Source organism: Dendrobates tinctorius, unplaced genomic scaffold, assembly GCF_039654945.1.
Source record: "Dendrobates tinctorius isolate UK_male_01 unplaced genomic scaffold, ASM3965494v1 ptg000062l, whole genome shotgun sequence".
Classification (NCBI taxonomy): domain Eukaryota; kingdom Metazoa; phylum Chordata; class Amphibia; order Anura; family Dendrobatidae; genus Dendrobates; species Dendrobates tinctorius.
In genome coordinates, this window is record NW_027361730.1 from 19,288,078 (window position 1) to 19,301,825 (window position 13,748).

A 13,748-nucleotide genomic window follows, 5' to 3' on the forward strand; every position below is an offset into this window, starting at 1 on the left:
CTCACTGAGCCAGTGCGCGTGTCCTGAGCACAAAACTGTGCACAAAGATACCTGTGAAGTGGGGCAGCAGTGGTGACGATGCATGCTCCAGGCTCACAGGACCTGAAGCATGTGACTGCTGAGGGCGTGGTCTAAACTCCAGAGAGCTAGGAGCTGAGGAAAACTCCTAGAAGGGAAACTACAGGACAGTGTTACCAAGGGGCATAGACAGAGACAGAAACCAGATCAAGCCAGGGTCAAAGCACAAGATAACACGACAGTACCAAAGGGTTAGAGAGAATGGATAGTCAGGACGTAGCAATAGATCAGAAAACCAGAACGGGCAATAGACGGTACAATAGGGACAAACAGTCTGCCCTGCCGGCAGCACGAGTGGAGGGGCCGCCGGCGCGATCACTTTCCCCAGCACCTCGCCCTCCTGGCAGTCCTGTAGGACTCGTGCTCCCCGCACCAACTGTTGGAAGACCTGTCCTTGGGGTGTGCGGGAGCCCCACTGGCTCAGAGTTTCTTGTGTGGGCTCATTGAGGAGTAGGCTGCCGAACTCTTGCAATATGTTCATAGCCAGGGTAACCGGATGTTTGTCGGTTGCGGCTCCTTAGGTCAGTATTACTCCTCGGCGGCCGAGTGGCTTGCCGCATAACGAAACCTGCATCCAGACTACTCCGACGACAGGGACTGGTAGCTGGTTGGCGGTTACCAACTTTATCATGGACCCCCACTGGGGTCTCACTGCTTCGGGAAAATGCTGCCGAAAATAAGTCTCTGGCATGGTCGTCACTTGCGACCCCGTATCCACCAGGCACCGTACCGCACGGCCTTCGAACTCTGCCCAAATTAGTGGACACTTCGCAACCAGATCTTCGTGACTTCCACCACCCCGCGTGGTGGGTTCTGGCTCCGAGCTGCGTCCCCCCAGCCCAAGGTCCTCTGGTGGTAATGGCTGGTGGGGCAGGTTCCTCCTGCAATGTGGGCACTCTCAGGTGGAGTGTCCCAATCCTCCACAATCGTAACAGGCGAGTGGTCATGGGAACCGACTTTGGTGAGGGCCGCGGTGGTTCGTGCTTTCCCCACCTGGCCCTAGCTGACTTCTTGTTACCTTGGCCCCTTTTCTCACTTCGGCCAATTCGCCTTTAATACTTCGTAGCTCTTGCCTCATCTCTTGTACCCAGTGGGATTCACCGAAGGCGCTTACGGATGCCTCGATACTCTGGGCCATCCCCACAGGGACTGTCACCCCTTGCTCCTGTTTCCGAGCACGTACCTCATTTTCTATCTCCGAAAAGGTCAGATGCTGGTCCACTCGCACCCACTCTCGCAGAGCCTGTTTCATCAGGGTGTCTCGTAGCCCGGTCACTAAAAGGTCACGTAACGTCACGTCCACGGTCCCCATGCCGAACCCATCCTTCCTCTCAATGGCTACAAACAATTCCTGCAAAACATTCAAATATTGCGTCACAGTTTCCCCTCTTTCTGCATGCGACTAAACATCCGGGTTCTCAGTTCTCCCACATCAGTCGGGTCCCCATGGGTCTCCTCTAAAATCTAACACCCTGAAGAAGGTGTTTCGCTGTCCCGAGGGCCTCAACATTATGGAGTCCCAGGCCTCCCCATCCAACACCATTAGGGCCACTTCTGCCTCTAGGTGAGGGGTCAGCGGATGCATCCTAAATAGCCCTTGCATCCGCTCCGTCCAGCTCCACAGCATAGTATTGCTGCCGGAGAATCTGGGTAGATTACTCAGCATGGCCCCCAAGGATAGACTGGACTGGGGCCCAGCGTTGCCCTCCTGGTCCACAGCATCTCCGCTCGCGCTCGGAGACTGCATCCTGCCGACTACGCCAAATGTAGTCATCGCAGGTATGCGGGATGCAGTGACGAGACGGGAGACAGGATGAACTTTACGATGTGACTTTTATATATATATATATATATATATATATATATATATGTAGATGCCTATAGTGGCTATCTCGAGCAACCAAAACAAGCTAACAGCAGTTATCCTTGCAGAGATCACAACAAGAATACACTGGTAACACAAACACGACTAACCCGGCAAAGACCGGTCACTATAGGGCCGCGATATGGCAGACTACGGGTCCTGAATGTTAACTACAACGTGTCACTTATCCTCTCTGACGTCTGGCAGAATGCTGATCAGCGACGCTTCGACATTCCTACGCCCAGGTGAAGTGGGGGCACAGCAGGCCCTTGGAGAGTTCCTCTGCGCTGTGCCTCCTGGCAGAGGCGGTCCGGCGTTGTCCGGGGACCGGACAATGGAGGCCCCAGCCACAAGATGGGGACGGGTAGCGGCGGTTGCAGGTGGCAGTGAACAGGCCGGAGCCGAGATGCGGGGGCCACGGGCAGCAGCGGACAGGCCGCAGCCACGGGCTGGGATGAGGCAGCGGCAGCCGCGGGTGGCAGCGGACAGGCCGCAGCTGCGGGCTAGAGTGGAGCAGTGGCGGGCTGCAGCGGGCAGGCCGCAGCCGCGGGCTGGCGTGAGGTGGTGGCGACCGTGGGTGGCAGCGGACAGTCCGCAGCAGCGGTGTCACCTGGACCCGTCCTGTGTGACACGACCCGCAGGCCGGTAACTAAAACAGCAAGACACGGCACGTGTAACTGTCCTGTGTGACACGACCCGCAGGCCGGTAACTGAAACAACAAGATACAGGGGAAAGGGGCAACAGTTACAATGGTGGGCCCTACGATAGGGAACGGGGACATGGAGACCTCCTGCACTCCCCTGAGTAAGTGTCCCTCCACTCCTAATGATCCCTAGGCCGGTTCCGCACTGGGCGCCGATCAGGATATCTGTCACCCTAGCACACCCTACACCTATCCCTTGCTAGTGAACTGGGTGGTGCAGGCACTGGCTCCACCGCTGTACTAATACACACCAGGGAAAAATACAAACAGGGGAAACACCAAAAAGACTTATCTTGCTCTGCTGCAGCACCAGGCATCAAAGTGAAGCACCGGATTAACTTTTCGCAGTGGCTCGACACCTCAGAGCCAGCTGCCACCTTCACCATCTCACTCTGCTGCGGACACCAGGCAGCCAGAGTTCAAAACCAGTTTCAGCAGTGGCTCCAACCTTCAAGCCAGCTGCTAACTTCACCAGGTTTCTGCAGTGGCTTCACACCTCAGCCAGCTGCTCCCTTCACTGTGGTTGGAATCCGAAAAAGATGCTATCACCAACACCTGCTCATAGACCATGTGACCCTATATAGGAAAAGGGAATGGTCAAATGATCAGGGGCCAAAAACTGCTATAACCCCATTGACCACCGGGGGCAAAAGGCAAAGCAAACAAAACATCAAGTACAATGACCCTAACGGCCACCGGGGGCAAAACTAGAACTGAAACCACCACAGTGCAAAAAAAAAAAATTAACTAGTGCTGTTACTGTATCTGTCATGATCCAGCATGGATCATGACACGCGGGCTGGAATCGGGCGGTGGCGGCCGCGGGCGGCAGCGGACAGGCCGCAACTACAGATTGGAGTCGGGCAGTGGCTGCCGCTAGGAGCACGGACGGACGGTCGGTGTTCCTGTGCTGGACGGCTCGGTGCCGTCTCCCTTCTGTCCGCGGTGAGTCTCCCTTCAGTCTCTCCAGTCGCTGCTCTCCTCTCTTGTCTCTGGCTCTGGTTCTCACTCTTGCTCTCGAGGTGCCCTCTAGTTTCCTTGCTCCTCTCCTGGTTCCGGCCCGGACACACAGTGGGGACTCGTCCTCCTACACTTGTAATGTAGAACGTAGCATTTTGGGCGCAGCACAAATACACTGCGTCCACAATGCTGCTATGCCTGATCATGAGCCTTAGGCCGGGGTCACACTTGCAACTGCAATGCGATAAACTCGCGCATCAATACCCGGCACTACCACCAGCACTCGGGACCTGAGCGCTCAGCTGCATATATGCAGCCGCCCACTCTGGTAGCGAGTGCCGGCGGCATTGCTGGGTATTGATGCACGAGTTTCTCGCATCACACTCACAAGTGTGACCCCAGCCTTAGAGGAAAAGTATAACAAACACGACACCATTTCTGTATTTATCACCCACTCCTGGTTTTGGCTTACAAATGCTGAGGTAAAATACTGACCAAATACTGAAAGTGTGAATGAGGCCTAATGGGTGGGGAAAATCTGCAACATCAAACACTCACCAAAAGTTCATTGTGGGAAGTTGGGAACCGTAGCCTAAGGGCCATGTTCACTGTTCAGTATTTTACATCAGTATTAGTAAGTCAAAATCAGGAGTGGGTGATAAATACAGAAGTGGTGACCTGTTTCTATTATACTTTTCCTCTGATTGTTCCTCTCCTGGTTTTGGCTTACAAATACTGATGTAAAATACTGGCCAAATACTGAATGTGTGAATGAGGCCTAAGAGTAAAAAGTGAAAAGGAAACAAAATAGTTTCATTAAGGCTGTGTGCCTACGTTAGCATTTTTTTCGCATTTTTGAAGCGTTTGTCCTGGTCAAAACGCTTCAAAAACCCATACAACAAGCATCCCATTCACTTTAAATGAATTCTGCACTTTTTGTGCACATTGATGCGTTTTTTCCTGTTTAAAAAACAGGATCCTCCGTGGCGTTGAAAGAAGGAATGGCACGAAGTTATGGCTTGCCGGCTGACTTGCCTGCGAATACAGAGCAGGGCATTTGGTGGCGAATGCGTTGTAAGAGAAGTTATGTGCCTTCAAAATGGGTGTTTTACAAAGCATTCAATAAAGCTGGGACCGACCTTCACCCATCATTTGGTTTTCTGAGTTTGATTTATTATGGTTACGGTGGGGTTTAACCCTGGGTCACAACAGTCTGACACATAAAGTTCCCAGTTTATACTCACCCCTTTACAATCCATGTAGGATATACAGTATATGTGTATATAGTAAGGTTACGTCAGTTCGGTATTGTAAGGATTCGACTCGCTTAGGTGCACCGGGAGACAAACATGAGGCACGTTCCTTTAAAATTTCACAGGGTTTATTACTCCATAAACCATAGACAGCACATAAACAGTCCTTAGCTGGGCTGTGTTCCCTCAGGTCCTGTGCACACAGGCCAGGGCAATGTCCAGAGCAGCGCTCTATCTGCAGCCGCAGACACAGGAAGGCTTCTCCTTCCTTGGAACACAGACCACTTCTGTAGTGTCCCACCTGGACACATGGAATATCCTTTAGCTCAGGCAAGAACCAGCATATATGTCCATTGTTTCAGGCTCAGTCCTGGAGCCTCAGCAAACAGAGGAGGCTTATCCGTCCTCACATACAGCCAATATACACAGGCCACTTTCTGTAGTGTCCCACCTGGACACATGGAAGTCTGTCCACACTCTGACAGCCTCCCTCACAGTCTCACCTGTGCTAAACACCTCAATTACATAGCCCTGTAACCACACCCATAGGTGAGGTATGGATCACATGAGCTGGTCACATGGTCAGGACCTCACCACAGGTCCTGAACACACACATATCTTCAGGCAAAACGGAGTACAGTCCGCACCCAGTGCACTAAATGACATCTTTAGTGCTCATGTACACTATAGGCAAAATACTCCGGGTTGCATCGCAGGGAGCATCCCTCCATGTGACATATCTCCCATTAACCACGCGATCACCTGTCACACCACAGTATGCATGCGATACCTCAGGGTTTTAGACATTCAGTCTTTTGTTCCTCATTACATTTCCTAAAAAATGTATCATTTCTTGTCACCCAAATGTTCCAAAATTCTACAGATTTTTCTTGGAAGAGTAAATTAACGTGAGGTGCTTTTTTTTTTTTTACTTTTATTAGTTTCATGCATGTAATTTTTTTAGCCAATAGACAACTGTTGAGCAATTGAAGTGAGCTTAGCCTCTTACTTTCAGTGGGTGCAAAGTATATACACCTGCAGCGCCTTCAAAATGGTCTTTTATTTTTTTCACTTGGGATATTGAAGCCCTGCAAATAGACAGGTGGTACTAGTGACGTTGCACATTTGCATGCAAGAGAACATTGGTTACATACTGTACATGTCGCTCTGGTTCCACGACAGCCAAGTCCTGTTATCATTAGACAAAGAAAAAGTCACCCATCCACCCTTTTATGTATTGTCTCCCGAAATAAAATTACTCAAAACTTCCAGGCGATCAAAAAAAGGAACATTGAATCTTTTTATATTTCAGATCCAGAACAAAGTGAAACACTGTAAAGAAGCAGCTATGGATGCAGGTACGTACATTGCTGGCAGCCTGCCGAGAAGCTGTGGTTACTAGAGTTGAGCGACTTTTGGTTTTTTAGGGTCGCGTTTCGTTTCGTGAAACCCGACTTTTCCAAAAGTCGGGTCGAGCAAGATCGTCCGATTATAGGGAAAAGTCGGGGTCGTCCCGAAACACGAAACCCAATGTAAGTCAATGGGGAATAAAAGTCGGCAGTGAGAGGAGGACAGGAAACACACCTACAGTGCCCATTTGAATGCCAAAAGCATCAATTCTTCTTACTTAAGCTTGTCAACCTTAATTAACTTCATAATATAAGTTACGCACTGAAAAATGGGGGTTATTTGGCTAAAGTTGTGGGGGGGGGGAGGGCTGGCTGCAGGTTTTCATGTGCCCTGGGCGAAAGAGCGCCCCTTTAACACATACCACAACTCATCATGCTCCGATACGGCAGATAAATAGCGGTATAGTACAATGAAAAATACCTCACTTTTTACATCTCATGACGAGGCCCATCTATTTCTCCATACAGAATCATTGGTCCCATATAATGTTTGAAACAGTATATGATGAGCTCCACATAATGCTACAGTATATGTTGGTCCCCATGGATGAAGCTCCACTGTCTTATGGGCCCAAATAATGCTCCAAACATAATGGGCCCCATTTCTAATGCTCTAGTGTATAATGGGCCCTGTAAATGCTGCTCCAGTGTCTGATGTCCACCTTTGGAATGTTCCAGTGTATGGTGGGCCCCATCTATCATTCTCCAGAGTATAGTGCTCCCCAAAAATTGCTGTCCCAACATTGAAAACAATCAAATAAGTCTCCTCGCTAGGGAATCCCTGTACTTGTCTGGACAGGTGCTGTAGCTTGCTTAACAGCTCGCCAGCCGTTCTCACGCCCAGTATGGATTGCACGTGATTGCACAAAGGTTAGAAAGGGTACCGTATCCCTGGATAACATGTATGGATAGCGTACACATTCAAAATATATGTCTCAGGAGGCAGGCTCAGACGGTGTTAGGCCCAGTATGGATTGCACGTGATTGCACAAAGGTTAGAAAGGGTACCGTATCCCCGGATAACATGTATGGATAGCGTACACATTCAAAATATATGTCTCAGGAGGCAGGCTCAGACGGTGTTAGGCCCAGTATGGATTGCACGTGATTGCACAAAGGTTAGAAAGGGTACCGTATCCCCGGATAACATGTATGGATAGCGTACACATTCAAAATATATGTCTCAGGAGGCAGGCTCAGACGGTTTTAGGCCCAGTATGGATTGCACGTGATTGCACAAAGGTTAGAAAGGGTACCGTATCCCCGGATAACATGTATGGATAGCGTACACATTCAAAATATATGTCTCAGGAGGCAGGCTCAGACGGTGTTAGGCCCAGTATGGATTGCACGTGATTGCACAAAGGTTAGAAAGGGTACCGTATCCCCGGATAACATGTATGGATAGCGTACACATTCAAAATATATGTCTCAGGAGGCAGGCTCAGACGGTGTCAGGCACAGTATGGATTTGACGGCCCAGATTACACAGCGGAGGAGCAGGGAGAGGTAAAGATTGCAAATGCTGGGGCCCTGCCCAAGCAAGGGGGGCCCACTCGTGGGCGTCGGTACTGGCACTGGGCCCCTCATAGTACAGCGGTGTGTCTGACGGCGGGTGTGCACCACCACCGTCAGAGACACTTGATTGCACTATGAGGGACCCTGTGCCAGTGCCCGCGCCCAAGAGTCGGCCTACCCACCTGTCCAGGGCAACGGCACTCGCACGGTGTCGTGCGCTAGGTGGTGACCCCGGCCATGGGGGGGGAGGCAGCACAGTTAGGGAGTTTTAGAAAGTGGCATATGTTGATGTTGGACATTCAGCTGATGCAAAAGGCGAAATAGGTGAAGTACCAGGAAGAGGTGGACCAAAGCAAGCCATTTTTCTGTCACCCTATGTGTCATCAGGGGAAGGTGGGACAAAATCCTTGGAAACCCATGCGTGGTTCATTTTAATGAAGGTTAGATCATCCACATTTTGGGTTGACAGACGGGTCCTTTTTTCTGTCAGGATTGATCCAGCTGCACTGAAGACTCTTTCCGATAGCACACTTGCAGCTGGGCAAGCGAGCTCCTGTAAGGCATATTGGGCCAATTCAGGCCAGGTGTCCAGTTTAGCGGCCCAATAGTCAAAGGGGAATGACCTGTGTGGGAGAACATCGATATGGGAGGAAAAGTAGTTTGTAACCATAGTTGACAACTGCTGTCTCCTGTCACTTTCCATCGATGCAGTATTACCAGTTGTGTGAGCGGTATTTGAAAAATCAGTCCACAACATTGTCATGAAACCCCTGTCTCCAACGCCACTTCTGCTGTGTGCACCACGAACACCTCTGCCAAGCTGCCCCTGGCCCGTACGGCTCGTGTGAGAACCATCACCGCTGCTGTGTGCTGGGAATGCCTCATGCAACCGATTTACCAGAGTTGCTTGTTTATTAGCCAATATTAGGTCAAGGTTCTCCTGTGGCATGATGTTTTGTAATTTGCCTTTATAGCATGGATCCAGGATGCTGGCCAACCAGTAGTCGTCATCGTTCATCATTTTGGCAATGCGGGGGTCCCTTTTTAGGATCCGCAAGGCATAATCTGACATGTGGGCCAATGTTCCCGGTGTCAATGATGCACTGCGAGTGCTGGGTGGAGGAGCACTTTCTGGCAAATCCACATCCCTCCAGTCACGCACAAACCCTGTACCAGACCTTGCCACGCCAACATTTTCACTTTCCCCACGAGATGCATCCTCCTCCCCTAAGTAATCATCCCCATCATCCTCCTCCTCCTCCTCTTCTTCCTCCACCTCGTCCAGGAGAGGTCCCTGAGCAGACAATGGCTGAATGTCATCAAGGATTCCCTCCTCCTCATCAACATTGGCTGCAGACGCCTGCTCCTTAAGGTGCGTCAAAGTTTGCATGAGCAGACGCATAAGTGGGATGCTCATGCTTAGGATGGCGTCGTCTGCGCTTACCAGCCGTGTGCATTCCTCAAAACACTGAAGGACTTTACAAAGGTCTTTCAGCTTCGACCACTGCACGCCTGTCAACTCCATGTCTGCTCTCAAAGTGCCTGGCCGTGTATCCTCCCACAAATGCATTATGGCCTGCCTCTGCTCGCACAGCCGCTCCACCATGTGCAGGGTGGAGTTCCACCTTGTTGCAATGTCGATAATGAGGAGGTGGTTGGGAAGGTGGAGCAATCGCTGCAGCTTCTGCATACGAACGGAGTGTACAGGCGACCGGCGGATGTGCGCGCACAGTCTTCGCACCTTCTGGAGCAGGGCTGTTAACTCCGGATAATTTTTGAGGAAGCACTGCACCACCAGGTTCAAGGTGTGAGCCAAGCAAGGTATGTGGCTGAGTTTTGAAAGGGCTATGGCTGCCACAAAATTACGCCCGTTATCACTAACTACCTTGCCTGCCTCAAGATGTACACTGCCCAGCCATGACTCAGTTTGTCGCTTCAAGTACTCGGCCAGCACCTCGGCGGTGTGTCTGTCGCCCAAACACATCATCTGCAACACAGCCTGCTGACGCTTTCCACTAGCTGCTCGATAGGGGGACACATCATGTGCAACAGTGGCAGCTGCAGATGGAGTGCTCGTACGACTGCGCTCTGTGGACGAGCTTTCGCTTCTGGAGGAGGAGGAGGAGGGTCGAACGCCTACAGCCAACTGTTTCCTATACCGTGGGCTAGGCAGCACTGTCCCACCACCGCTGTCCCCTGTGGACCCTGCATCCACCACATTAACCCAGTGCGCAGTGATGGACACGTAACGGCCCTGGCCATGCCGACTGGACCATGCATCAGTTGTGAGGTGCACCTTTCCGCTCACTGACTGCTTGAGTGCATGGACAATGCGGTCTTTCACATGATGGTGGAGGGCTGGGATGGCTTTGCGAGAGAAGAAGTGGCGACTGGGTAGGTCATAGCGTGGTACTGCATAGGCCATGAGTTCGCGGAAAGCTGTGCTTTCCACCAACCGAAAGGGCATCATCTCAAACGAGATTAGTTTGGCAATGTGGGCGTTCAAACCCAGTGTACGCGGATGAGAGACTGAGTACTTTCTTGACCTACTCATAGTGTCTGGGAGGGTGAGCTGGACTTGAGAGCTGCATATGGTGGAAGTAGCGGTGGACAGGGCGGACTGAGAGAGGGTTGATGATGGTGATGGAGTTGGTGTTCTTTCTGATGGCCTAGAATCAGTCTTTCGTTGATATAACAGTGGGATTCCCTGACTGCTGTGGCCTTGCAACGACACCTCAACATTTGCTGCTGTGCTAACCGGTGGGCTTACAGTGGGGGAAACAATGTAGCGTTGCTGACTACCTTCGTTGTGATCAGTTGCACATGTGGCACTTGAGGTTTGGTGTTGTGTCCACGCTTGCAAGTGCATGCTGGTTAAATGTCTAAGCATGCAACTGGTATTCAAATTTTTCAGATTTTTCCCTCGGCTAAAGGTCTTTGCGCACTTCTTACAGATAACCTTGGCCTGATCATGAGGATTTTGTTCAAAAAAGTGCCACACTGCACTCTTCCTACTTTGGCAGACATTTTGCGGCCTAGCACGTTGTGATCTTTTGACCCTCTGGACAAGCTGTCCAGCAACTCTTTTGATGTTTGGAACCTGTCTTTGGAGTGCTCCGGGCCTGCCAGATAACAGCTGTTGCGATGTCGATGTCTGCTGTGGATGCTCATCATCTGAGCTATTGGAAGCAGCACCCTCTTCCCCCAATGGATGCCAATCTGGGTCAACAACTGGGTCATCCATCACCTCCTCTCCTATGTCATGTGCACCTTTCTCTGTGTCACCGTGTATGGTGGTATAGTGTGCGGGAAGGGGCACCTGAGTCTCATCAGGGTCAAAATCTGGCTCTGTACACTGCGAGGACAATGTAGTGCTCTGAGTGAATGTACCAGCAGAATCATCCATCAGCGGCTGTGCATCAGTGCACTCCATGTCAGATTCATCTTGGCCTGGGTAATTCACCATTTGACTTGATAATCCAGGCATGGTATGTGAAAACAGCTCCATGGAGTAATCAGTAGTATGGCCTGCGTCATCCTTCAATCTTGGTTGGGGTGAAGGACACAAGGAAAGGTGTGGTTCATGAACATGAGCCTCCAATGACGACTCAGTGCTTTTACTTTTTACAACTGAAGAAAAGGAGGCGATAGAGCTGGAGGCTGAGTCAGCAATGTAAGACAAAACTTTTTCCTGATGCTCTGCCTTTAAAAGCGGTTTGCCAACTCCTAGAAAACTAAGCGTTCGAGGCCTTATGTAGACAGATGATGACGCAGGGTCAGCACCTCCTGCATTCGGTCCTATTTTGCTCTTGCCACTACCATCAGATCCACCACCAATACCATCATTACCAGCTGCCAACCCCCGCCCAATTCCACGGCCTCTTCCACCAGCCTTCCTCATTTTTGGTAGAAATGTAGACAAAATCCAACAAACTATATAGTAATGTAAAACAAGGTACAAGGTGTCTATAGGACAGGGGAGATTTAGAATTTCTGCACACACTTGTGGACAGTGGACACTTTTGGATTGTGTGAGGCCCACTGATATCTGAGCGCTATGTGACACGCTCGATGGCACAGCTGCCTGTGACCAAAGTGACGAGAGGATAATGGAGATTTTGAATCTCTGCGCACACTTTTGGACACTGGACACTTGTGGATTGTGTGAGGCCCACTGATATCTGAGCGCTATGTGACACGCTCGATGGCACAGCTGCCTGTGACCAAAGTGACGAGAGGATAATGGAGATTTTGAATCTCTGCGCACACTTTTGGACACTGGACACTTGTGGATTGTGTGAGGCCCACTGATATCTGAGCGCTATGTGACACGCTCAATGGCACAGCTGCCTGTGACCAAAGTGACGAGAGGATAATGGAGATTTTGAATCTCTGCGCACACTTTTGGACACTGGACACTTGTGGATTGTGTGAGGCCCACTGATATCTGAGCGCTATGTGACAGGCTCGATGGCACAGCTGCCTGTGACCAAAGTGACGAGAGGATAATGGAGATTTTGAATCTCTGCGCACACTTTTGGACACTGGACACTTGTGGATTGTGTGAGGCCCACTGATATCTGAGCGCTATGTGACACGCTCGATGGCACAGCTGCCTGTGACCAAAGTGATGAGAGGATAATGGAGATTTTGAATCTCTGCGCACACTTTTGGACACTGGACACTTGTGGATTGTGTGAGGCCCACTGATATCTGAGCGCTATGTGACACGCTCGATGGCACAGCTGCCTGTGACCAAAGTGACGAGAGGATAATGGAGATTTTGAATCTCTGCGCACACTTTTGGACACTGGACACTTGTGGATTGTGTGAGGCCCACTGATATGTGAGCGCTATGTGACACGCTCGATGGCACAGCTGCCTGTGACCAAAGTGACGAGAGGATAATGGAGATTTTGAATCTCTGCGCACACTTTTGGACACTGGACACTTGTGGATTGTGTGAGGCCCACTGATATCTGAGCGCTATGTGACACGCTCGATGGCACAGCTGCCTGTGACCAAAGTGACGAGAGGATAATGGAGATTTTGAATCTCTGCGCACACTTTTGGACACTGGACACTTGTGGATTGTGTGAGGCCCACTGATATCTGAGCGCTATGTGACACGCTCGATGGCACAGCTGTGACAAAAGTGACTAGAGGATAAGGGAGATTGGATTGCTTTTAAAAAAGCAGTTTGCGGAGCAGTGGGTAAACAGCAATGCCAGCGTGTCAGGAAGCCTTAAAAGGCAGCCCAACAACCAACACCACTGATACACCACTATATAGCCTCCCTTTGCACTGCACACACAGTGACTTGTGTGTTGTGCAGGCCAAATCGCTAGCAGCAGAAGCAGTTTTTTTGTCTTCTTCCCTGCCTAACGCTCTCCCTACAGAATCAGCAGCAACCTCTCCCTATACTAAGATCGGCAGAAGTAAGATGGCGGTCGGCGTGCACGCCCTTTTGTACCCCCTGTGACGCCCACCAAAGCAAGCCAATCACTTGCATGCCCTTCTGAAAGATGGTGGTGACCCGTGCCTAGGTCATCACGTTGCCCACAGTGTCCGTGGATCCTGATTGGCTGAAAAAGAGCGCAAAACAAACTTTTGAAACGCGACTTTGGCGCGTAAGTCGCCGACCTCGTGGCCGACCTCATCCTAGGGTCGGGTTTCGTTTCATGAAACCCGACTTTGCCAAAAGTCGGCGACTTTTGAATTTTTTCGACCCGTTTCGCTCAACTCTAGTGGTTACCTTACTGTCATATCCTGTGAATGTAAACTCTGAGAATTTCTGCAGAAGTCAGTGGGCCTTGGTGCCTACAGCAACCATCAGAGCTCATTACTCTAGAACAGACCTGGGCAAAGTGCGGCCCATGGACCACATCCGCCCCTCTGGCTGTTCCAGTCCGGTCCATGGAACAAGACAGCTGAAGGGCTGAAACAGTGGCTCAAGGGCCGT

General features: G+C 50.7%; 1 protein-coding gene across 1 annotated transcript in view; it reads left to right on the forward strand.

The window, feature by feature from the left end:
* Positions 1-13,748, forward strand: part of PSTPIP1 (proline-serine-threonine phosphatase interacting protein 1) — a 195,106-nt gene that overhangs the window by 141,619 nt on the left and 39,739 nt on the right. The window contains exon 8 of the mRNA XM_073579350.1: positions 6,172-6,217. Within this exon, the coding sequence (XP_073435451.1) occupies positions 6,172-6,217 (46 nt within the window). The remainder of the gene's footprint in view (positions 1-6,171; positions 6,218-13,748) is intronic.